The sequence below is a fragment of the Macaca mulatta genome, chromosome 8 (assembly GCF_049350105.2).
Source record: "Macaca mulatta isolate MMU2019108-1 chromosome 8, T2T-MMU8v2.0, whole genome shotgun sequence".
Lineage (NCBI taxonomy): Eukaryota > Metazoa > Chordata > Mammalia > Primates > Cercopithecidae > Macaca > Macaca mulatta.
The window spans coordinates 31,818,631-31,842,324 of record NC_133413.1 but is presented as its reverse complement, the minus strand read 5'-3'; the positions used below and the strand labels follow the sequence as shown (position 1 = coordinate 31,842,324).

General features: G+C 41.2%; 1 protein-coding gene across 1 annotated transcript; it reads left to right on the top strand.

Annotated features, from left to right (window-relative positions):
* Window positions 1-2,437: 2,437 nt before the first annotated feature.
* SARAF (store-operated calcium entry associated regulatory factor) lies at window positions 2,438-22,578 on the top strand. Its single transcript, XM_015145102.3, has 6 exons — window positions 2,438-2,665; window positions 11,467-11,645; window positions 16,077-16,494; window positions 18,597-18,738; window positions 19,378-19,529; window positions 21,783-22,578. The coding sequence occupies exons 1-6, from the start codon at window positions 2,563-2,565 to the stop codon at window positions 21,806-21,808; spliced, it is 1,020 nt and encodes a 339-aa protein (XP_015000588.1). The 5' UTR covers window positions 2,438-2,562; the 3' UTR covers window positions 21,809-22,578.
* Window positions 22,579-23,694: the final 1,116 nt, after the last annotated feature.

Below are 23,694 nucleotides of genomic sequence, written 5' to 3'. Positions count from 1 at the left end.
AGGCAAAAGAGAAAGCGAGCTGAACTCATCCCTTTTATCTGGAACCCGCTCCCCAATAACTAACCCACTCCTGTGATAACAGCATTCAGAGCTCTGACCTCATAACCTCATCACCTCTTAAAAGTCCCCCCTCTCAACACTATTGCTTTGGGGATTAAGTTTCCAACACATGAGCTTTGGGGGACACATTCAAACCATAGAATCCTGACATTAAATGCTACCTTTATATTTACAACATAACTACCAAATTTACCTTAGTTTTGAACTTCCGACTTTTACAGTATATCTGTTTATTTGACATATCTACCTGGATGCCTAATAGTCACCTCAAACTTAAGAGAATAGAATTCTCTATGATCTCTATTTCAGTCCTTGGTCCCACCATTCCTTGATTCCACGCTGAGGTCTCACTGCTCTGCCACCTCTTATTCCACTCTTCCCCTAACTTACTTTGCTTCAGTTATGGCCTTGTTTGCCTCTCTTATCCCCCAAATTTTGTTTTATTCACTGCTATATCCCCAATACTGATAACAGTGCCTGGTAGGTACTGTTAGGTACTAGTAGGTACTCAATATAATAATCTGGTAAACATAAAGTGTTTTTTTGAGTTCTGTGAGCCATTCTAGCAAATTATGGAACTCAAGATGGAGGGGTCATGAAAACCCTAATTTATTTGTTGAGAGGGAGTCTCTCTCCGTGGTCCAGGTGGAGTGGGGCAATCTTGGCCCACTGCAACTTCCGCCTCCTGGGTTCAAGCAATTCTCTTGCTTCAGCCTCCCGAATAGCTGGGATTACAGGTGTGTGCCACCATGCCCAGCTCTTTTTCCTATTTGTAGTAGAGATAGGGTTTTACCATGCTGGCTAGGCTGATCTTGAAGTCCTGACCTCAGGTGATCCACGTGCCTTGGCCTCCCAAAATGCTGGGATTATAGGCATGAGCCACCACACCCGGTCTGGAAACCCTAATTTATAGCTGGTTGGTCAGAAGCACAGGTCACAACCTGAGACTTGTGATTGATGTCTGAAGTGGGGGCAGTCTTGTAGGACTGAACTGTTTATGGCATCTGACCGAATGACTCTTCCTCAAAACACAAAGCTAGGGCTTTTGCATCCACTCTTCCCCGGATGGGAAGATGAGTCCCCTGATCTTTGTAGGGCTAGTTCTTCCTCATGATTCAGGTCCCAAGCTTCAAAAATCACTTCCTCAGCAAGGCCCTCCCTGAAGTTGTGTCCCCAGGCTCCATTGTATCACCCTGTTTTTTCATCAATGTAGTTATCACTTCCTATATTTTTGTTGCTTAATTGGTATGTCGTTTGTCCTATTCCTTTTTTTTTTTTTTTTTTTTTTGAGACGGAGTCTTGCTCTGTCGCCCAGGCTGGAGTGCAGTGGCGCGATCTTGGCTCACTGCAAGCTCCGCCTCCGGGGTTCACGCCATTCTCCTGTCTCAGCCTCCGAGTGGCTGGGACTACAGGCGCCCACCACCGCGCCCGGCTAATTTTTTGTATTTTTTTAGTAGAGACGGGGTTTCACCGTGGTCTCCATCTCCTGACCTCGTGATCCGCCCGCCTTGGCCTCCCAAAGTGCTGGGATTACAGGCGTGAGCCACCGCGCCCTGCCCATTTGTCCTATTCTATTTCAATGAGTACAGGGATCTTGTCTGTATCCTCCACGCCTAAAACAGTGCCTGGTGCGTATTAGGTATTCAACATATACTCATTGAATGAATGAATGAAAGAAAGAAAGAAAGAAAGAAACCCAGGCCTGCCAGACCTCAAAGTTCAGAGAACTGTTTTCTCTGGCTGGTTCTTCATTCAGATAATATTTTCTCCTCCTGACATTTTATACAGTCTTCCGGCCCCATGAGTAAGGAACCATGTAAAGGTTCTGAGCCTTGAAACCAGACAATGTATTTCCTTGCTACCTTTCGGCTGAATCTTCTCTGTATTTAGCAACAAGTCAAAGAACACTGACCATGCACCAGGCGCTATGCTAAGTGCTGAACACATAGAGCTGAATAAAGCACAGAACTTCCCTTGGTACAGTTATTGAGGTTTTAATAATACATAATTTGACTACATTTCTTAGATTTCGCGTCGTGACGTTTTCAGCCTCTCAAACTGCAGCGCCTACGCACAGAAGCTTCCCGAATCTCAGACCAGACACAACAAAGCAGCTCGCAGCCCTCGCCCCGCCCGCGGGCGCGGCAGCGTCAGGCCCTCGGCCCAGCCCACACCGTGGCGCCCCGCCTCGAACCCGCCTCCTGCCGCATCTCGCCTGGTCCTCGGCCCCGCCCACACGCCTCGCCCCGCCCCAAACCGCGGGGCGCTCTAGGGGCGGGGCCGACGACGGCCACTCACGTTGCCCCACTGGCCGCGTCGGCAGTGACGTAGGGTTGGCGCACTGACCCATTGCGGCTGCGGCTGCGGCTGCGACTCTGCAGTCGGACAGTCCCTTCGCCGCCGCCAGAGATTTCGGTGTCGCTGCGAAGCGTCGCGCGCGCTGCCGTATCCGGGTTCGGCCCGCAGGCGTCTTACAGCCCAGCGCCATCTTCATCGAGCGCCATGGCCGTAGCCTGCGGGCCGGGAGCGGCCGGGCACTGCTTGCTTCTCGGCCTGCATTTGTTTCTGCTCACCGCGGGCCCTGCCCTGGGCTGGAACGACCCTGGTGAGTGCTGCCGGGGCCCTCAGGCCGTTCGCTCGCCCTTTTCCGCCGCCGTCAGCCGGTGCAGGCTTCCCTGCGTTTCCGTGCGCCGTCTTCCCGGAGCCTAGGTGCCCGGATTCCCCATGTCTGGCCTGTTTGCTGTTCGTGCCCTCCCTGGTTCCGCTGCTCTTCCCAGGCGTCCTGGTAGGCGGGTAGGGATGGCTCGAGTGGGCGGGGCGGGACGGCTGGGGATCCTTAACGCCCCCTTTCTCCCTGCCCCGGACTCCCGGAATTTACCCACCGTCTTCTTTCTCATCTCTTGAGTATGACTGGAGAGCTGGACACTCACCTGCGCATCTGCTTTGTTGTCATGGCTGTGTGATTGTGTGATGTCATCGTGGCCGGCTGTTGTCATGGCTGCCTGTTGCTATCGCCGGCCCTTGCCTGCCACTCTCAGTCTCTGAGTCACTCTTAGTGGACAGGGCTGCAGACCTCGCAGGTCTGTTAGCAGAATCGCAGATTGCACTCTTTTTTTTTTTTTTTGAGTCGGAGTCTCACACTGTCGCCCCGGCTGGAGTGCAATGGCGTGTCCTCGGCTCACTGCAGCCTCCGCCTCCCAGTTTCAAGAGAGTCTCCTGCCTCAGCCTCACCAGTACCTGGAATTACAGGTGCCCGCCACCATGCCCGGCTAATTTTTTGTATTTTTAGTAGAGACGGGGTTTCACTATATAGGCCAGACTGGTCTCGACCCCTGACCTCGTGATCCACCCGCCTCGTCCTCCCAAAGTGCTGGGATTACAGGCGTGAGCCACCGCGTTTTTATGAGAACCCCTGCCTGTTATTCTGAAGGTTGCAGTGAAGTCAGTCGCGCGGCACCAGCTCTTCCCATTGGCTTTCACCGTAGAGAAGAATTTAAAAAATAATTTTCTGTCTCTCTCTCTTTTTTTTTTTTTTTTTTTGGTGGTGGCACATGCTCAGTGGATTCCAGGGAAGAGGTTCTTTTATGTCAGTACGGTATTAAAATTGTCTAAAGAATTTTCATGGAATCAGTAATATTCCGTGCAATTAATACGTGTATGTCTATATACTTAGATACAGATTTTGACTTTTTTCATTTAATAAATGACGCATGCTGTTACATTGTACTTTTGTTAAAAAAAAAAAAGACATCATTTTTGGTTCGCGGAGTAAAGATGGCATGGAAAGCATATTGCCTTTGTGATTTGGTGATTGGAAATGCCTGCATTGTCGAATTTAAGCAACAGGTTTATTTCTGTAATAGCCTATTTTATTCTTACATGCTGAAGTGACAGAGAAGGTGCTATTTGCAAGCACATCACGTTGAGTAGTCACTTGATGTGGACGTTTTATTATCAAAAAATAAAAAGCCACTTTGTATTTAAATGTCTGTATGTTTTTCTTTTGTATTTCTAGAAAGTTGTATATGAGTGGGAGACTTGATCAGAATTACCGTTGAAAACCTAGAATGAAACATTAATTTGTTGAATTTTGAATCAGTTCGTAAATAAATTTAAAAAGGAAGTTTACAGTTGAGTCAGAAGAACTATAAAAACTATAAAAGAAGAACCAGATTTAAAGATGAACCACTTCCTCGTTTTATCTACGCTGTAAAACTATTGTTCTGGAACACAAAGCACCACAGTATTTTGCAGAGTAAACTCAATTGTTTTATGTAAATTCTACCTCAAAGTTTACTTTGAGGAACTTTTTTATGAAGGTACTTCATTGGCATACTTTTTATTAAGTCTTTTAGTAAGGCATTTTTATTTTTATTTTTTTGAGACGGAGTCTCGCCCTGTCGCCGGGGCTGGAGTGCAGTGGCCGGATCTCAGCTCACGGCAAGCTCCGCCTCCTGGGTTCACGCCATTCTCCTGCCTCAGCCTCCCGAGTAGCTGGGACTACAGGCGCCCGCCACCTCACCCAGCTAGTTTTTTGTATTCTTTAGTAGAGACGGGGTTTCACCATGTTAGCCAGGATGGTCTCGATCTCCTGACCTTGTGATCCACCCGTCTCGGCCTCCCAAAGTGCTGGGATTACAGACTTGAGCCACGGCGCCCGGCCTAGTAAAGCATTAATCAGCTCCCTAATTTATCTTTTGTTTGACTTGGATGCCCTTTAGCTCACGTTGAGCAGTAATTTGTCTGGAAAAATAAATTAGCACCGTTCTAAAAAGATTACCAAAGAATTTTCAAAATTCCTTATTGAATGTAGTCTTATGTTAAGTTACTCTTCAGGGTATTGGGGATATAGCAGTGAACAAAACAGTGTCTTGCCTCCAAGGACTTTACCTCTATTGGAGAGAAATAGCAATAAACAGATAAACATGTAAATAGCATGCTATATTGTGAAAATTGGTATGCACCGTGTATTATAAACAGGGTGAGGAGGACATGTTGTGCGGGTGGAAGTGGAGACTTAAAAAACGTACATTGGTCAGGGAAGTCACTGTTAGGGTGACATTTGACTGGAAACCTAAAGTGGGGAGGAGGAGTAAATGACCTGAAATTACTTACATCTTTAAAGGGTCATTTGGGCTGCTCTGTGGAAAACGGACCGAAGAGGGTAGGAGGGAAGCAGGTAAACCAGTGAATTAATATATATTGGTATCTATTTTAATATTGTACAGTAAGTTCTTAGAGTGGTGACCGCTTGGACCAGGGGAGGAGCAGTGGAGTTGGTTAGAGTAGCTGGATTCTCTTGTCACCTGTTTGGAAGGTGGAGCTAACATGATCTTCTGAAGGATTAGATGTAGGAGTGAGAGGAGAGAAGATGAGGAGAAATCCAAGGTTTTTGGCTTGAGCAACTAGAAGTATGGATGTGGAAGAATGTGGGATGATCAGGTTTAGGAGAGTTTGGTTTTGTTTATCTTGTTTGAGACCTGCCATGGATTTTGATTTATGAGTCTGGAGTTCAGGGAGCTCCTGTGTCCCTTGACTGATGTAAATAGTGGGGCGTGGGTATTAGAATTTTGTTCTTGGACCTTAAGAATCTCTAGGGAAGAAAGATGCTATAGGATTATGGTAATGCTATTCCATCTTAAAACTTTGAGTAATGTTTATCATACCTGATCACCTGTTATGCTTCAAGTACTCTGCCAGATAATAAATTACATCTAAGCTTCACAACAAATTTCAAGGTTGATAGCATTTTAATTTTGTAGGTAAGGAAACTTCTACACAGGTAAATTAAGTGCCTTGGCCAAAGTCATAGCCAGTTAGTGACACCAACTTAGCTCAGTGTTCTTTGCATTATTGCAACTCTGTTACAATAAATTCAATTTATTATTTCTGTTATTTAGTTGATTAATACAGTCTGATTTTTCTAAACCATTGAACATTTTCATTGTTTTATTTTTTATTTATGAGGAGGTAGTAGTTTGTGTTTAATGTAGCATAGTTTATTTTAACATAGTTTTTGGAAATTTTAGATCCTTAGCCCATGTGGAATTAAGTTTTTATATAGCTTTAGGTGAATTTTCTTGTGGCTGCATAGTCAATTATGCCAGTGCTACTTATTAATTAAAGAAGACATCTTTTATCCACTAAATTAAAAAGACCACTTCATCTTACCAAATTCCCACATGTATCTCAATTTGTTTCTGATCTTTCTTTTGTTTCACAATTTCCTTGTCTCTGTTCCAATTCCCTACTATTTTGATTATAATTTTTTTTTTTTTTTGAGATGGAGTTTCACTCATGTCTCCCAGGCTGGAGTGCAGTGGCAGCAATCTCGGCTCACTGCAACCTCTGCCTCCTGGATTCAAGTGATTCTCCTGCTTCAGCCTCCCAAGTAGCTGGGACTACAGGCGTGTGCCACCACGTCCAGCTAATTTTTGTAGACGGGGTTTCACCATATTGGCCAGGCTGATCTCGAACTCCTGACCTCAGGTGATCTGCCCTCCTTGACCTCCCAAAGTGTTGGGATTACAGGCATGCACCACCATGCCCGACCGATTATAATAATTTTATAGTAACCTTTACTATCTGGTAAGCTATGTGTTCTTTTTTTTTAAAAAAAAATTGTTCACAGGACCTTTAACATAATTTCTTTCCCCCAAAAACCCTAGTGGGTTCCTGGTTAGAAGTATATTTAGGTCTCTTTATATATATATTTTCTTACATAGATAGGGTATTGACCTTAAGTTTATTGGATTGATTAGATTCATATTAAATACTTGTGGGAAATACATCATAGGATATGTTGTAACGTCAGTGTGTTCTACCATTAGCAAAGCGATGGTTGGCAAACCCAGCCAGACTTTTTCCTTTAGAGTTTTTGAATACATTTCTCCATTTTCTTTTTCTATCCTGTTGAGATATCTGAAGCTTTTCTAAGTCTTATCTTTTCTATATGGCTTGTTTTCCCCCTATTCTTCTGGCAATTAGTAGAATCTTTTTTTGTCTATGGTGTTCTAAAATTCACTTTTTGTGTGCCTCTGTGTGGTCTGTTTCTCAGGCCTGGGTTTTTGTTGGGCCCTTTCAGTATGACAACTCAAGTCCTTCAGTGTGGGAGTTTTTCTTGAATTACAGCCTGGAGTTTGTCTAATCAGATTCCTTTGTTCATTCTTTCTGAAACCGTTGTTGGATTTTTGGACTTTCTGAACTGGTCCTGAACTGGTAATTTTCTTTTTTTTTTTTTCTCTCCTACTGTCTGTTTTCTTTTCTTTTCTTTTCTTTTCTTTTCTTTTTCTGAGACGGAGTCTAACTTTGTCCCCCAGGCTGGAGTGCAGTGACGCCATCTCGGCTCACTGCAACCTCTGCTTCCTGGGTTCAAGCAATTCTCCTGCCTCAGCCTCCCGAGTAGCTGGGATTACAGGTGCCCGCCACCACACCTGACTAATTTTTGTATTTTTAATAGAGACGAGGTTTTACCATGTTGGCCAGGCTGGTCTCGAACTCCTGACCTTGTGATCCGCCCATCTCGGCCACCCAAAGTGCTGGGATTACATGCATGAGCCACCGTGCCTGGCCTTTCTCTCCTACTTTCTTGTCTTTTTGCTCTACCTTCTTTTTTCTTTTTCTTTTCTTTTCTTTTTTTTTTCAGATGGAGCCTTGCTCTGTCGCCAGGCTGGAGTGCAGTGGCACGATCTCGGCTCACTGCAACCTCTGCCTCCTGGGTTCAAGCAATTCTCCTGCCTCAGCCCCCCGGAGTAGCTGGGACTACAGGCACATGCCACCAGCTAATGTTTGTATTTTTAGTAGAGCCAGGGTTTCACCATGTTGGCCAGGATGGTCTCGATCTCTTGACCTTGTGATCCGCCTGCCTCAGCCTCCCAAAGTGCTAGGATTACAGGCATGAGCCACCGCGTACGGTGTCTTTTTGCTCTACTTGCTAGAAGATTTTCTTTAAGCTTTACTTTCTAGAAGATTTTCTTCTGACAGTTCTGTTATATGTATGTATGTATGTATTTATTTCTGTTTTGAGACAGGGTCTCACTCTATCACCCAGGCTGGAGTGCATGGCTCATTGCAGCCTCGACTTCCCCGGGCTCAGGTGATTCTCTCACATCAGCCTCCTGAGTAGCTGGGACTGCAGGTGTGTGCCACCACACCTGGCTAATGTTATAATTTTTTTGTAGACACAGGGCTTTGCCATGTTGCTTAGGCTGATCTTAAACTCTTGGGCACTGCTGATCTGCCTGCCTTGGCCTCCCAAAGTGCTGGGATTACAGGCATGAGCCACTGCACCTGGCAGTTTTGTTGTTTTTAATCTTAGCTGTCCTGTTTTTAATTTCCAAAAGCTCTTGTTTTTTCTCTGAATATTCCTTTTAAAAATGATTGTTTTATTAATGCAGTCTTTTTCTCTTAGCTCTCTGAGGATATTACAGTGTTTTTAAAAAAGTTTTCTTCTTCTGCATGGTCTCATTTTTCCTCCTGCTTCCTTTTGTTGTTGTTCTGTTCTGTCCTGGTTGCTATATTTCATGTTAGGGGCTGTTTTGTCTGTTTAATGTTACTGTAACACAATACCACAGACTGGGAAATTTATTAAAAAACTACATTCATTTCTCACAGTTCTGGAGGCTGAGAAATTCAATATTAAGGTGCTGGCATCTGGTGAGGGCCTTCTTGCTGTGTCATGCCATGATGGAAGGCAGAAAAGGGAGAGAGTGAGAGAGGGGAAAGGGGCCTAACTTATCCTTTTATCAGGAGTCCACTCCTGCGATAACCCAGTCCTGCAAGAGTAGCATTAATCTATTCATGAGGGCAGAGCTCGCTTAAAGGTTCCATCTTTCAACACGGTTGCATTGGGGATTAACGTGAACTTTGGGGGACACATTCAAACCACAGCAGGGACTTTCATCATGTTTTTAGTAATCCTTGGCTCCCTGCTCACGGTTAACCCTGGGGAACCAAAAAGCTCATTGGAAGCTATCAGTGTGCCGTTGCAGTTTTGATTTTGAACTTCACAACAGGGTGACCTAGGTTGCTCTTTTTTTGGAGGAAGTTCCTGATGTCACTGTATTTAGGTACTTCTTCTTGGTTAGATTACCAAGGGAATAGTCATCCAGTCTCCCACAGAGGACGAGGGGATGGCTGTTAGCATTTTGTGCGCCATGTGGGAAAGGAGAACTGTGCTTTCAGCTGTCAGAGTGCACACAGTCACTTGGGTTCCCTGTTTGGTTGTTTTTGTACCCTTGCCTTCTACTATGCCAGATGGTCCCCAATGCAAATCTCTTCAGTTTTATCCTCTCCAGAGAATACATATCCAGACAGTTTCCTTAGTGGGGAAGAGGGAGTTAGAACAGTGTGGAGTTGGGGAGAGGATCTGGGGATATGGCTTCTTCTCAAGTAGCTTTCACCCTGTAGTGTGTATTTCAGGCATCTCTCATTCCAGAGCTGCCATTTCCCATTTTTTGTTTTGTTTTGCTTTTTTTTTTTTTTTTTTTTTTTTTGGGATTCTGTTATGTACATCAGGTTGATTCTCAGTTTCCCCCCTTTGCTGTTATGGCATTTGACTTTCACTTAGGTCTAGTCACCTACCATTAGTCTATTTGCTTTCTCCTTCCAAAATTCTGCTGTCATCTCCTCTTTGGTTTTACCTGACCACAGTCATTCACATCATTAAAACAATGTATTTATTATAGTTTTAGTAGAATTTTGGGAGGCTGCAAATTCTGCTAATTTGACAGGTTGAATATAGGGAATTGGGTACTCACAAAATGATAGAAAGTGATGCCTATTACATCTGCCACACTGAAAAATAGGTTGCTCATGTCAAGCCTCTTGACAGCCAGGAAGCTGATTAGAGGATACTATCAGTTTGAAAACCCACGGTCTCCATGCCTGTGTTTGCTAGCTGAAGGACAGAGCACGGTATAAGTCTAGGGTCTGCTTTCCGGATTTTGCTCTAGTCCCTCTGGTTGGCAGAACTGAAATTGCTTTTGGCAACTACAGCGGCAAGAGGTTTGGGATTCCTTTTGCTTTGCAGGAAGGCACACCTGTTTGAGGATGAAGTGGATCTTGACTGAGCCAATCCACAGCATCTTCCATCAATAATCCACAACATGATAAATAGGAAGATTTTGTCCTTATTTTGCAATAATGCGTAGAAATTCATTTTTTTTTTTTTCGAGATGGAGTTTCATTCTTGTTGCCCAGGCTAGGGTGCAATGGTGTGATCTTGGCTCACTGCAACCTCCTCCTCCCAGGTTCAAGCAATTCTCCCAGCTCAGCCTCCCAAGTAGTTGGGATTACAGGCATGCACCACCACTCCCAGCTAATTTTGTCTTTTTAGTAGAGATGGAGTTTTGCCGTGTTGACCAGGCTGGTCTCGAACTCCTGACCTCAGGTGATCCATCTACCTCAGCCTCCCAAAGTGCTGGGATTATAGGTGTGAGCCACCTAGAAATTCATTTTTGTACATGAATGCCGGACATAATTTTATTGTTTTGACTCCTCCTTTCAAAGTCTCTTGTCAGTATGTTTTAAATTTTTTAGTTTGTGAAATAGTTTAAATAGTTTTGATTTTTAAAATTGTGAAATATCTAAAGTATTTAAACATACAGAAGTGTACAGTGAACATACATGTAGTCATCACCTAGTTTTATTGAATTATCACATTGTACCATATTTGCTACAAATCCCCCACTCCCAGTAATAAAACATTAGGAATAGAGATAAAATCTCTTTCCTTTCTCTCTCCGTAGACTAGATACTTACTTGAATTTGGTGTTTATTCCTTCCCATATGTGTTTTCATGTTGTTGTTATATACATATATAGACATTAACAGTACGTAGTATCGTTTCACCTTTTTTAAAGGTTTATGTAAAGCTATCATACAAAACATTCTGCAACTTGTATTTTGTTTAAAATGTTTTTGCCGTTTATCTAGTTTGATACATGAATTCTAGGTCACTCATTTTAACCGCTGTGGAATATTCCACTGTAATAGATCAGAATATATTAATCTCTTTACCTGTTGATGGACATTTAAATCATTAAATGTGCTTCAGGAACATGCTTGTATTTTTGCCTTTTTAATTAACCACTGTTATTATTACACAGTAGTACAATGTTTCAGGTTAGTGAACTTTTTGTTCTTTTGATTTAGCAAAAATGATGTACAACTTGTGCTGTAGAAGCATCTGGCCTGAAATGCAGGGAGATCTTAAAAGTGTGACCTGAATTTTGTGCAGAAGGCCTGAATGTTGTTGGGATAGCTTTGAGAGGTGGATTCATCCTCTCTCAGCCATTCTCAGAAGGCGAGAAAGGCATTTCCTATGACGAGAGTTTTGTTAGGATGAACCTTTCTTTCTCTGACGTGATATTTACTTTGTGTTCCTCTGTTTTCTTGCTATTTCAGACAGAATGTTGCTGCGGGACGTAAAAGCTCTTACCCTCCACTATGACCGCTATACCACCTCCCGCAGGCTGGATCCCATCCCACAGTTGAAATGTGTTGGAGGCACAGCTGGTTGTGATTCTTATACCCCAAAAGTCATACAGTGTCAGAACAAAGGCTGGGATGGGTATGATGTACAGGTAATATCCACTACAGTGATGGCAGTCTAAATGGGGGTTTTTATTCAGTAAATGGTTTATTGGGACATTATTCAGTATTTTGAGGGAGCACATACAGAAATCTCAGATCAGCCTAAAATATGTAAGTAAATCAGTCACTCTTCCTGTGGAAGAAATGGCCTCCAAAAGAAATGCACCGATTTTAAAGCCTGAAAATACTTATTATTTTTTTTTTTTTTTGAGACAGAGTCTTGCTCTGTAGCCCAGGCTGGAGTGCAGTGGCCGGATCTCAGCTCACTGCAAGCTCCGCCTCCCGGGTTCACGCCATTCTCCGGCCTCAGCCTCCCGAGTATCTGGGACTACAGGCGCTGCCACCTCGCCTGGCTATTTTTTGTATTTCTTAGTAGAGACGAGGTTTCACCGTGTTAGCCAGGATGGTCTCGATCTCCTGACCTCGTGATCTGCCCATCTCGGCCTCCCAAAGTGCTGGGATTACAGGCTTGAGCCACCGCGCCCGGCCTGAAAATACTTATTGTAGTTTTTGTACCATGACCTCCTTCTAAGATACTTGTAAATTTTCACAACTTTTTATATACTTGAGGGTGAGGGATAGGAGATCTCTTGTGGTTGTCATTTTCCTGTCATTCCTCAAAGAATACCAACCTACCCTTAAGACAAAATTGAGATAATTAGGAATTATAGATCGTAAATAGTAGGGGTTCATATATCTCCATTGTGCTTCTAGCACTTGATTTTAAAATTATCTTATAACTGAGGGTGGTTACTTTTGAATGGAAGCATTTCAGCAGGTTTCATTTATTGTCTTTGGGACACTGGTATTTTGTATACGAGCAGAGCATCTCCTTGAAGTTCCAAAACTGAGTATGCTTTAAATATAGATTTTGTTAAATGAATTCAGTTTAAATCACTAGTTACGTATTTCTACTTTGTATGCTGACTGCTTTCAAAAGGGATTTAAGACGACAGGTCACAAGGCAAGAAACTTGTGTTGACAATTTCCCCTCTCCATCAGAATGATATTCTTGTTTGATACAACCTTTATGCATAGTCTTTGCAATTCAGAGAGGAAGGTGATGTGTACTGGGTGATACTTACTTCACAATATTTTCCCCCAGTACTGCTAAGTTGAATCATAGAATCCTCTGGGTTATAGCGGAAGTCTCACTCCCACTTATGACTTTTACAGTCTTGATGGGAAAAAAAGGCAGTAATGGTGATGTCATTCATTAAATATGTATTAATTGCAATATACAAAAATGGATAAGGTAGAATGAAGAAGCTCTCTTAGTAGTAGAGGAGGTAAGACAAGTACTCAGATTACATGTAGGTCCCAACACAACATTATAAAGTCATGTCTGGTTGGAGTCATTGGGATTTAAAGGATGAGGTATTTGTGCTGTGTTAGGAAGGAATAATAACATTTTTAGAGAGGAAAAGGCTAGAGAAGGGAATAGCATGAGCAAAGGAGTGTTGAGCATATCATACATTGGCTTATGTTTAGTAGCTGGAGAGAGGCCATTTAGTAGCAGGAGAGAAACTCCTTCTATTCCAAGAGTTGAAATTTAAATACAGTACTTAGAAGCTACTTATAGTACGCATGATTAAGGAAGTGGTAGTTAACATGAAATACCAATATAAGGTTAGCTTGTTTTATTTACCTAAGTCAGCAAACTTATACATCTTCCTCCAAATAAAATTATTTTAAAAACAGTGTAGTAACAGCAACAGCAACAAAAGAAAAACTGCACCTTATCCAAATTAAAAACTTTTGACTGTCAAAGGACATCATCAAGAAAGTGAAAAGACAGCGTACAGAATGGGAGGAAGCTTAGCGAATCATAGTTGGTGAGGGACGTGTATTAAGAATATAAAATAACTCTTACAACTCAATAAAGGCCGGGCGCGGTGGCTCACGCCTGTAATCCCAGCACTTTGGGAGGCTGAGGTGGGCGGATCACGAGGTCAGGAGATCGAGACCATCCCATCCCGGCTCACACAGTGAAACCCCATCTCTACTAAAAATACAAAAAACTAGCCGGGTGTGATGGCAGGCGCCTGTAGTCCCAGCTACTCGGGAGGCTGAGGCAGGAGAATGGCGTGAACCTGGGAGGCGGAGCTTGCAGTGAGCCGAGATTGCGCCACTGTACTCCAGCCTGGGTGACAGAGCGAGACTCCGTCTCAAAAAAAAAAAAAAAAGAAAACAACCAAGTTAAAAATGGCAGAGCGTCTGAATAGACATTTCTGCAAGGAAGATACATAAGTAACAAATAAACCACATGAAAAATGTTCCTTATTAGCCATTGGAGAAATGCAAATCAAAGCCACAGTAAGATACCATTTCACACTCAGTATGATGGGTATAATAAAAAAGATAACAAGGCTGGTGAGGATGTGGAGAAAGTGAAACCCTTATACACTGCTGTTGGGAATGTAAAATGGTCCAGCTGCTTTGGAAAATTGGCATTTCCTCAAAAGTTTAAACATAGAGTTACCATTGTATGCCTCAGTCATTCCACTCCAAGGTGTACACCCAAGAGAATTGAAAACACATGTCCACACAAAAATTTGCATACAAATGTACATAGCAGCATTATTCATAATAGCCAAAAAGTAGAAACAATTCAAATGTCCATTACTAATGAATGATAAATAAAATGTGCTATATCTATGCAAAGAAATATTATGTAGTGTATGTACCAATACATGCTACAGCGTGGATGAATCTTGAAAATGTTATGCTAAGTGAAAGAAGCCAGTCACAAAAGACCACATATTGTATTATTACATTCCTGTGAACTGTCCAGTTAGGGAAATCCATATAGACAGAAAGTTGGTTGGGAGGGGTGCAGAGGGCAGAATGGAGAGTGACTGCTAATGGGTACAAGATTTCTTTGGGGTGACGAAAATATTCTAAAATTGATTGTGGTGATGGTAGCACAACTGTGAATATACTAAAAACCATTGAAATGGGTGAATTGTATGGTATGTGTGAATTATATTTCAATAAGGCTGTTATAAATGAAATAAAATAGTGTGTCTGAAGTTTGAAAGAGGAAAATCATTTGTACAAAAATTTGCAGAAGGGCAGCAGAACCAATTAAATCTACTTTAGCTTGTATCTTTTCTTTTTCTTTCTTTGAGACGGAGTCTCCCTCTGTTGCCCAATCTGGAGTACGGTGACATGATTTTGGCTCACTGCAACCTCTGCCTCTGGGTTCAAGTCATTCTCCTGCCTCAGCCTCTATTTTTGAAGTAGCTGGGATTATAGGCATGCACTACCACGCCCAGCTCATTTTTGTATTTTTAGTAGAGACGGGGTTTTGCCATTTTGGCCAGGCTGTTCTCAAACTCCTGACCTCAGGGGTGATCCACGCGCCTTGGCCTCCCAAAGTGCTGGGATTACAAGCATGAACCACCGCACCCAGCCTTTAGCTTGTATCTTAAGAGTTAAAGAAGCATATTGCTTTTTCACCACAAAATATAGAATGTAGAGCAAACTTGGGCATATGTTTTTTTAAGGTGGACATTTTTGGGGCTAGCCTGGATTCTTTTTGTGTTTTTCTAAATATCTTTTAAAAATACAAGAGAATTACGTAGAATTGGACCCTGGAAAGTTAGTCCATAGTTTTATAAAATTTATGTAGAAAGGTTTTTTTCTCAGAGTGTTATGTAATATCTCTGTTGCTTTGTGTAGCTACCAGATGTTCATATATGATGCTGTTTTGAGCCTTAGCGTCTTTTAAGAAATCTGTGTTTTTAAAGAAAGCTTCTTGAACAGTGGCAAAAAGTTGACATTTTGGCAGTTTGCTTAAATTGTATAAATTATGGAATACTTAATATGTTCAGATGGATATATAACATGTATATGTAAAGAATGAAGAATAGTGATAAAGTGAATACTCGTGTATGCACTATCCAGCATAAGAAGTAGAACACAGATACCACCAGCATCTTTGAAGCCCCTCATTTTCCCTGCCTTCTAGACACGAATACTTACTGTTGTGAATTTTGCGGCTCATTCCCTTGCTTCATTTTGCAATTTTATGATGGATATATAGCCCAAGTAACATTTTTTTTTTTTTTTGAGACGGAGCCTTGCTCTATCGCCCAGGCTAGAGTGCGGTGGCACGATCTCAGCTCACTGCAACCTCCGCCTCCTGGGTTCAAGCGATTCTCCTGCCTCAGCCTCCTTAGTAGCTAGGATTATAGGCACCTGCTACTGTGCCTGGCTAATTTTTGTATTTTTAGTAGAGATGGGGTTTCACCATCTTGGCCAGGCGGGTCTCGAACTCCTAACCTCGTGATCCACCCGCCTCAGCCTCCCAAAGTGCTGAGATTACAGGTGTGAGCCACTGCGCCCGGCCCCCAAGTAACATATATTAAATGAAAAAAAGTTTGTTTCTAATAGTCTGTTTCTATTTTTCTTCACAGTGGGAATGTAAGACCGACTTAGATATTGCATACAAATTTGGAAAAACTGTGGTGAGCTGTGAAGGCTATGAGTCCTCTGAAGACCAGTATGTACTAAGAGGGTCTTGTGGCTTGGAGTACAATTTAGATTATACAGAACTTGGCCTGCAGAAACTGAAGGAGTCTGGAAAGCAGCACGGCTTTGCCTCTTTCTCTGATTATTATTATAAGTGGTACTCGGCGGATTCCTGTAACATGGGTGGATTGATTACCATCGTGGTGCTCCTTGGGATCGCCTTTGTAGTCTATAAGCTGTTCCTGAGTGATGGGCAGTATTCTCCTCCACCATATTCTGAGTATCCTCCATTTTCCCACCGTTACCAGAGATTCACCAACTCAGCAGGACCTCCTCCCCCAGGCTTTAAGTCTGAGTTCACAGGTATGTTTCCCTCGCAGTGGCCATAAATAGGGTGGGTGTGAGGTTAGTGCATCCTGTGCTTGGTTCTGAAATAGAAAATCGTTGCATTGGGAAACCAAAGGAGGTTTGTCTTCTCATTTTGTTTTTTACTTTCAACTTCTTTTACCTCTTCTGTTCTGCTGTCTCCCAAGGTATATTGTGATCGCTATGTTAAGAATGCCTGATTGGCCAGGCACCATGACTCACGCCTGTAATCGCAGCACTTTGGGAGGCCGGGGTGGGCAGATCACTTGAGGTCGGGAGTTTGAGGCCAGCCAAGATGGTACAATCCCATCTCTTAATAAAAATACAAAAATTAGCCAGGTGTTGTGGCGGGCACCTGTAATTCCAGCTGCTTGGGAGACTGAGGCATGAGAATCACTTGAATCTGGGAGGTGGAGGTTACAGTGAGCCAAGATCGTACCAGTGCACTCTAGCCTGAGTGACAGAGCGAGACCCTGTCTTAAAAAAAAAAAAGCCTGATTAAATTATAAGTACTCTTAATCAGAAAAACTTGATCAACTTTGCTAATAATCATTTGCCCTGACCCCGTCTCACACTATACATAAAAATTAATTCTTTAAGTAGTATAATTCTCAACATAAAAGGCAAAACAATTAAGTTTCCAGAATAAAACATAGGAGAATATTTGTTATGACCTTAGGATGGGTAAAGATTTCTTAAACAGAACATAAAAAGTACTGGCCATAAAAGAAAACATGGGTAAATTAGACTTTATTTAAATTAAGAACATCTAATCATCAAAAGGCACTATTAGGAGAGTGAAAAGGCAAGCCACAGACTGGGAAAAATTTACAAAACATATTTCCGGCATATATATGTGTCTAGAACATACAATGAACTCCCATAAATCTGAGCAACAGGCAGACAAGCCCTCCAAAGAGGACTTGAATGGCCATTTTATAATAAGAGAAGACATCTACTTCACCAGTCCCCAGCCTTTTTGGCACCAGGGACCAGTTTTGTGGAAGACAGTATTTCCATGGACTAGGGGGGTTGGGTTGGGGTGGGATGGGGCGGGGAGGGAAGGTTTTGGGATGATTCAAGCATATTATGTTTATTGTGTACTTTATTTCTGTTGTTATTACATTGTAATATATAATGAAATAATTAACAACTCACTGTAATATAGAATCAGTGGGAGCCCTGAGCTTGTTTTCCTGCAACTAGACAGTCCCATCTGGGGGTGATGGGAGACAGTGACGGATCATCAGGCATTAGATTCTCATAAGGAGCACGCAACCTAGATTCCTCGCATGTGCAGTTCACAGTAGGGTTGGTGCTCCTATGAGAATCGAATGCTGCTGCTGATCTGACAGGAGGCCGAGCTCAGGTAGTAATGCAAGTGATGGGGAGTGGCTCTAAATACAGATGAAGCTTCAGTTGCTTGCCTGCCATTCACCTCCTGCTGTGTGGCCCAGTTCCTAACAGGCCACTGACCAGTGCTGGGGTCCCAACCCATGATCTACATGGTCAATAAAAATAAGCAAAGGTGCTTAGCATCATTAGTCTTCAGAGAAATGCAGATGAAAACCACAGGGAGATTATTTTTAGCCACCAGATAACCACCATAATGACTAATGTTAGAAAGACAAGAGTACCAAGTGTGAACAAGGATGTAGAGTGACTGGAGCTTTCATACTTTGCTGGTAGGAGTTAAAATGGTAAAACAACCCAAACATATGCCTACCTATTTCTATTCCTACATAAATACCTGGGAGAAGTGAGTGCATGGTGCACCAAGAAAGATGCACAGGAGTGTTCATAGCAGTTTTGTTTATAACAGCCAAAAAATGAAGGTAGAATTTTATAGCAAGACCCTCGCCAGTCCTAAAATCTATCCCTCTCCTCCCATATCTATGGGAAATGCTCTCCTTCATTATAAACCAGTATTTTACAAATACCTTTTTGAATACAACTTGTTAATAACTTGATGCCTGAGTATTATTAATAGTTCAGTACAGATGAAATAATTGAAGTGTTATATTGGTTATATTATCTTTGCTCTTGTAGACTATGTCATGTTTAAGTGAGGATACATAATAAATCATTTTTATTTTAAGGACCGCAGAATACTGGCCATGGTGCAACTTCTGGTTTTGGCAGTGCTTTTACAGGACAACAAGGATATGAAAATTCAGGACCAGGGTTCTGGACTGGTTTGGGAACTGGTGGAATACTAGGATATTTGTTTGGCAGCAATAGGTAAGCTTTTTGCATTTATCTCTCTTGCTCTTTAATTCAAGAGACTTCTGCTTACAATTTAACTGCATTTAGTTTCACTAAGGAAAATAAATTCTGGTGACATTAACCTATTAAATAAGATTCTCTGGGAAGGGGGAAGGTACACTATATGTGTTTCGATCAGTATTGTATATGTTATTTTCTTTCATTGTGTTTCTTCCTATGTCACCCTCATAGATATTATAAGAAAAAGACTGTTTAGTTGACATCTGAGAAAATGAGAAGGAAGGAAAGAATACAATATTTGGGGAACAGTTAGTCTGGTTTGGTAGGAGAATGATAAAAGTAAGGCTGGAAAGAGCTTGGGGCCAGATTTTGGAATATGAAATATTAATGGTAGTTTAAGCTTAGATTTTATTTGAGTACAAATTCAGAAAGAAAGAGCATTGACTCCCTGTCACTTTTCCACCATAGCAATGACCATAATAATGGCAGAAATATGAAACAGTTTTTATTTCATGTTAATTCTGATATACCAGAACATTCAGGAAAAAATACTTGATAAAGGTATTTTTTTTTCTGACAGTTTAGGAACAGTAAGGTATTTAAAAATTATAGCCACAAGAAAAAAATGCCTAACTTACTTTTATGCCTTTAAAGAGCGGCAACACCCTTCTCTGACTCGTGGTACTACCCATCCTATCCTCCCTCCTACCCTGGCACATGGAATAGAGCTTACTCACCCCTTCGTGGAGGCTTGGGCGGCTATTCGGCATGTTCAAACTCAGACACAAAAACCAGAACTGCATCAGGTAAGAGCAAAAAATACAAGTTCATTTTAACCTAGGAGTAAAGTACAGATTATCTATTTAGCCACCATGGTTTTATTTGGTGTGTACCTACCAAAAATATTAACAGCACAATTAACTGAGATCCCACTTCTAAACATTCTTTAAAAATCAAATAGGGATTTGATTTGGGCTTAGCTCTACCATAGACCAAGGTTTTAACTTGAACTTTACTGTGTGCTAGCTTCCACATGTATTTAATTCTGTGATCTCTAGAGATCCTTTAAGTTCTAAACTAGACTTTTCTAAGTAGAAACTTAAACTTAAAATTCAGTAACATTCAAAAAAGATATTGAGGCATATTTTAATTTTCAAAAATATAATGTTTACTGGAATGCTGAGAGAATATTTTGTAAAAAGCAAAGATATATAAAAAAAAAGGAATAACTGGATTAAACATCAAATCTAATTGGCAGAAAATGGGAGCTGCTGGGTAAGGAGGCCATGAGAGATTGCTGTGGAGTAGATTTGTCTTTCAGGAGAAAGAAGTTATAGACAGTGATTAATTCTTGAAATTGATAGAAAAATACATTTAAATATGTTTTAAAATGTGAGTAGAATTCTCATAATGCTAGTTTGGATATACATTGATACATTCAATTAAAAGAACTGGTACTACCTCCTAAAATTGAACCTATGCATACCTAGGACATAGCAGTTTTGCTCTCAGATATATAGCGACAGAAATGCATACACTTGTATGCTGGCAGATAAGCACAAGACTGTTTATAGCATCCCTATTCATAAATGCCCAAAACTGGAAACAGCCCACATATCCATCAGCAGTAAAATGGATGAATAAATTGAGTTATGTTTGCTGTATTGCAGTGGGTTACTGTGCAACTAAGAAAATAAGCAGTTATGTGCAATAACATGGATAGATCTACCAAATATAAAGAAGCCAGACACAAAAGAATATATACACTATGATGATAGCAGTTATATTTTATAAAATACACATGCAAAAACAGGCAAAACTGATCTGTGGTATTAGAGTATGAGATAGTGCATACTTCTGGGGAGAAAAAAAGGAGTTGGGAGAATATATAGAAATATGACTAGGTAAGGCCAGGCGTGGTGGCTCACACCTATAATTCCAGCACTTTGGGAGGCTGAGGGGTGGATCACCTGAGGTCAGGAGTTTGAGACATCAGCCTGCCCAGCAGGGTGAAATCCTGTCTCTGCTAAAAATACAAAAATTAGCTGGGTGTGGTGGCGCACGCCTGTAATCTCAGCTACTTGGGAGACTGAGGCAGGAGAATCACTTGAACCTGGGAGGCAGAGGTTGCAGTGAGCCGAGATTGCGCCATTGCACTCCAGCCTGGGCAACAAGAGGAAAACTGTCTCAAAAAAAAAAATATATATATATATATATATGTGTGTGTGTGTGTGTGTGTGTGTGTATAAAAATATATATAAAATGTATATAAATAACTATATAAAAAATACATATAAATGAGTTTTCTTCTCTCATGATGTCTTAATATATATGGCTAGGTAAGACATGATAGAAGAAAACTCATTTATATATATTTTTTATATATCTATATTATATATGACAGAAGAAAACTCATATATAGATATATAAAATATATATATATATGGCTAGGTAAGACATCATGACAGAAGAAAACTCCTTCTCAGTGGAAAGAAGACTTGCAAAAAATCATGACTATCAACTAGAAATATATGGGAATTATATGAAAGAAAATCATAAAAACCAAATAATCTAAACCTAAAAATAATGGAGAGACTTTCCAGATAGGAAGACTTGTCATCCTGTAGCCTGTGTGTCGTGGGCATGGTGTCTAAATAATGCTTAACCATCTGAAGTCCTCCCCACATTACGTCTCTTACCACTGGAGTTGTGAGAAGTAGCAGGGCATGGCTTATGCGCCACTGGCCTCTGTCTTTTTGGCTTAGACTTTGAGTATTGCCTGTACCATGGTGGCTCCACTATAGAATGCATCTTCTTTTTTGGGGTCCTAACTGTCATTCCCAGCAACCATGTGCGAGTGTAGTAGGCTCAATGATTGGGAAGGTTGCTGTGGGAGGCGATGCACTGTCCTGCTCAGCCCAGTTCCACCTAGTGGCTCACTCTTTCCTTTCCTCCTATCTCATTCATTTGCTAACAATAAACATGTATGACTTGTAATTTTATAAGCAATTCTAATGCATTTTTAAAAACTAATGTAAATTTTACCCCTCTCATTCTAGGATATGGTGGTACCAGGAGACGATAAAGTAGAAAGTTGGAGTCAAACATTGGATGCAGAAATTTTGGATTTTTCGTCACTTTCTCTTTAGAAAAAGTGCTACCTGTTAACAATTGGGAAAGGGGGATATTCAAAAGTTCTGTGGTGTTTTGTCCTGTATAGCTTTTTGTATTCTATTATTTGAGGCTAAAAGTTGTGTGACAAAATACTTATGTGTTGTATGTCAGTGTAACATGCAGATGTATATTGCAGTTTTTGAAAGTGATCATTACTGTGGAATGCTAAAAATACATTAATTTCTAAAACCTGTGATGCCCTAGGAAGCATTAAGAATGAAGGTGTTGTACTAATAGAAACTAAGTACAGAAAATTTCAGTCTTAGGTGGTTGTAGCTGATGAGTAATTACCTCATAGAGACTTTAATATTCTATTTGATATTATATTATTTGATGTTTGCTGTTCTTCAAACATTTAAATCAGGCTTTGGACTAATTATGCTAATTTGTGAGTTCTGATCACTTTTGAGCTCTGAAACTTTGAATCATTCAGTGGTGGTGATGGCCTTCTGGTAAGTGAGTATTACCTTCTGTAGGAAAAGGTAGAAAATAAGCTCTAGAAGGTTGTTGTGAATGACTGTGTGCTGGCAGAAATGCTTGAAACCTCTATATTCAGTTCATAAGAGGTAAAGGTCAAATTTTTCAAAAAAAGTCTTTTAATAACAAAAGCATGCAGTTCTCTGTGGAATCTCAAATATTGTTGTAATAGTCTGTTTCAATCTTAAAAATAATCAATAAAAACAAGGGGTTTAGTCTCATTCTTTCTATTAGCCTAGGCACAAATAAATGTTACTTTTAGAAAAAAAAACAACCCATTTTCCCAAAGGGGAAAGTTCATGCAGAAGTTCTGTCCCCCTAAACAATAATTTTATGTGGTAGTCATACCTTAGTCTTTTGGTAAATGTTTTCAAAAAGCAATTTAGAAATGGTCTGGAAGCCTCTGCCAAAAAATAGCTTTTTAAAAAAATAATTAAATCTCCAAGCATCCCAACCCATCAGAGATTGCATGGTTACACTTAGTTAAGCTTCATAACCTGAAAACCCCGGTTTTATATCTTATGTGTTTAATGATTTTTGCTATTTAAAACTGCAGTTACTTTTCACTAACCAATAGGAACTAATTTAAAACAAACCCTTATTAAAACTTTAAAATATGATTTAGGGGATAGTTGCAAGGGTATTGCGATTAGAACTATCCTCTCTTCATCAGTGAAACAGTAGAAATTTTAACTGATAGAAGAAACACAGCTTTACTTTATGTATGTTCCACTAAATCCTTACTCCATTTCTCCTTAGTAGAAGGATATGGAGTAAAAGAGAATGTAGTTTGTTGCCTTTTTTTTTTTGAGACAGAGTCTCGCTCCTGTTGCCAGGCTGGAGTGCAGTGGCATGATCTCGGCTCACTGCAACTTCTGCCTCCCAGGTTCAAGCAATTCTCCTGCCTCAGCCTTCTGAGTAGCTGGGATTACAGGCTCCTGCCATCAAGCCCAGCTAATTTTTTGTATTTTTAGTAGAGATGGGGTTTCACTATGTTGGCCAGGCTGGTCTCGAACTCCTGACCTCAGGGGTTCCACATGCCTCAGCCCCCGCAAAGTGCTGAGATTACAGGTGTGAACCACTGCGCCCAGCTTACTCAAGATTGTTTTTGAACATAGTACTGCAGATCATTGGGATTGTAAGAAAATAATGAGTTAATGTAAAGAGAGGTGTCTAAAACTAAAAAAAAGTTGACTAATTGGTGACTTTCAAGCTACTCTGGGGAACCCTAGGGATGTTCTTCCGAGGTTCTTTCAGAGGGTGTCTGGAAGGAAGGGAGGAAAAGAGGCAGAGTATAGGTTTCAAACCCCACCTGAGTGT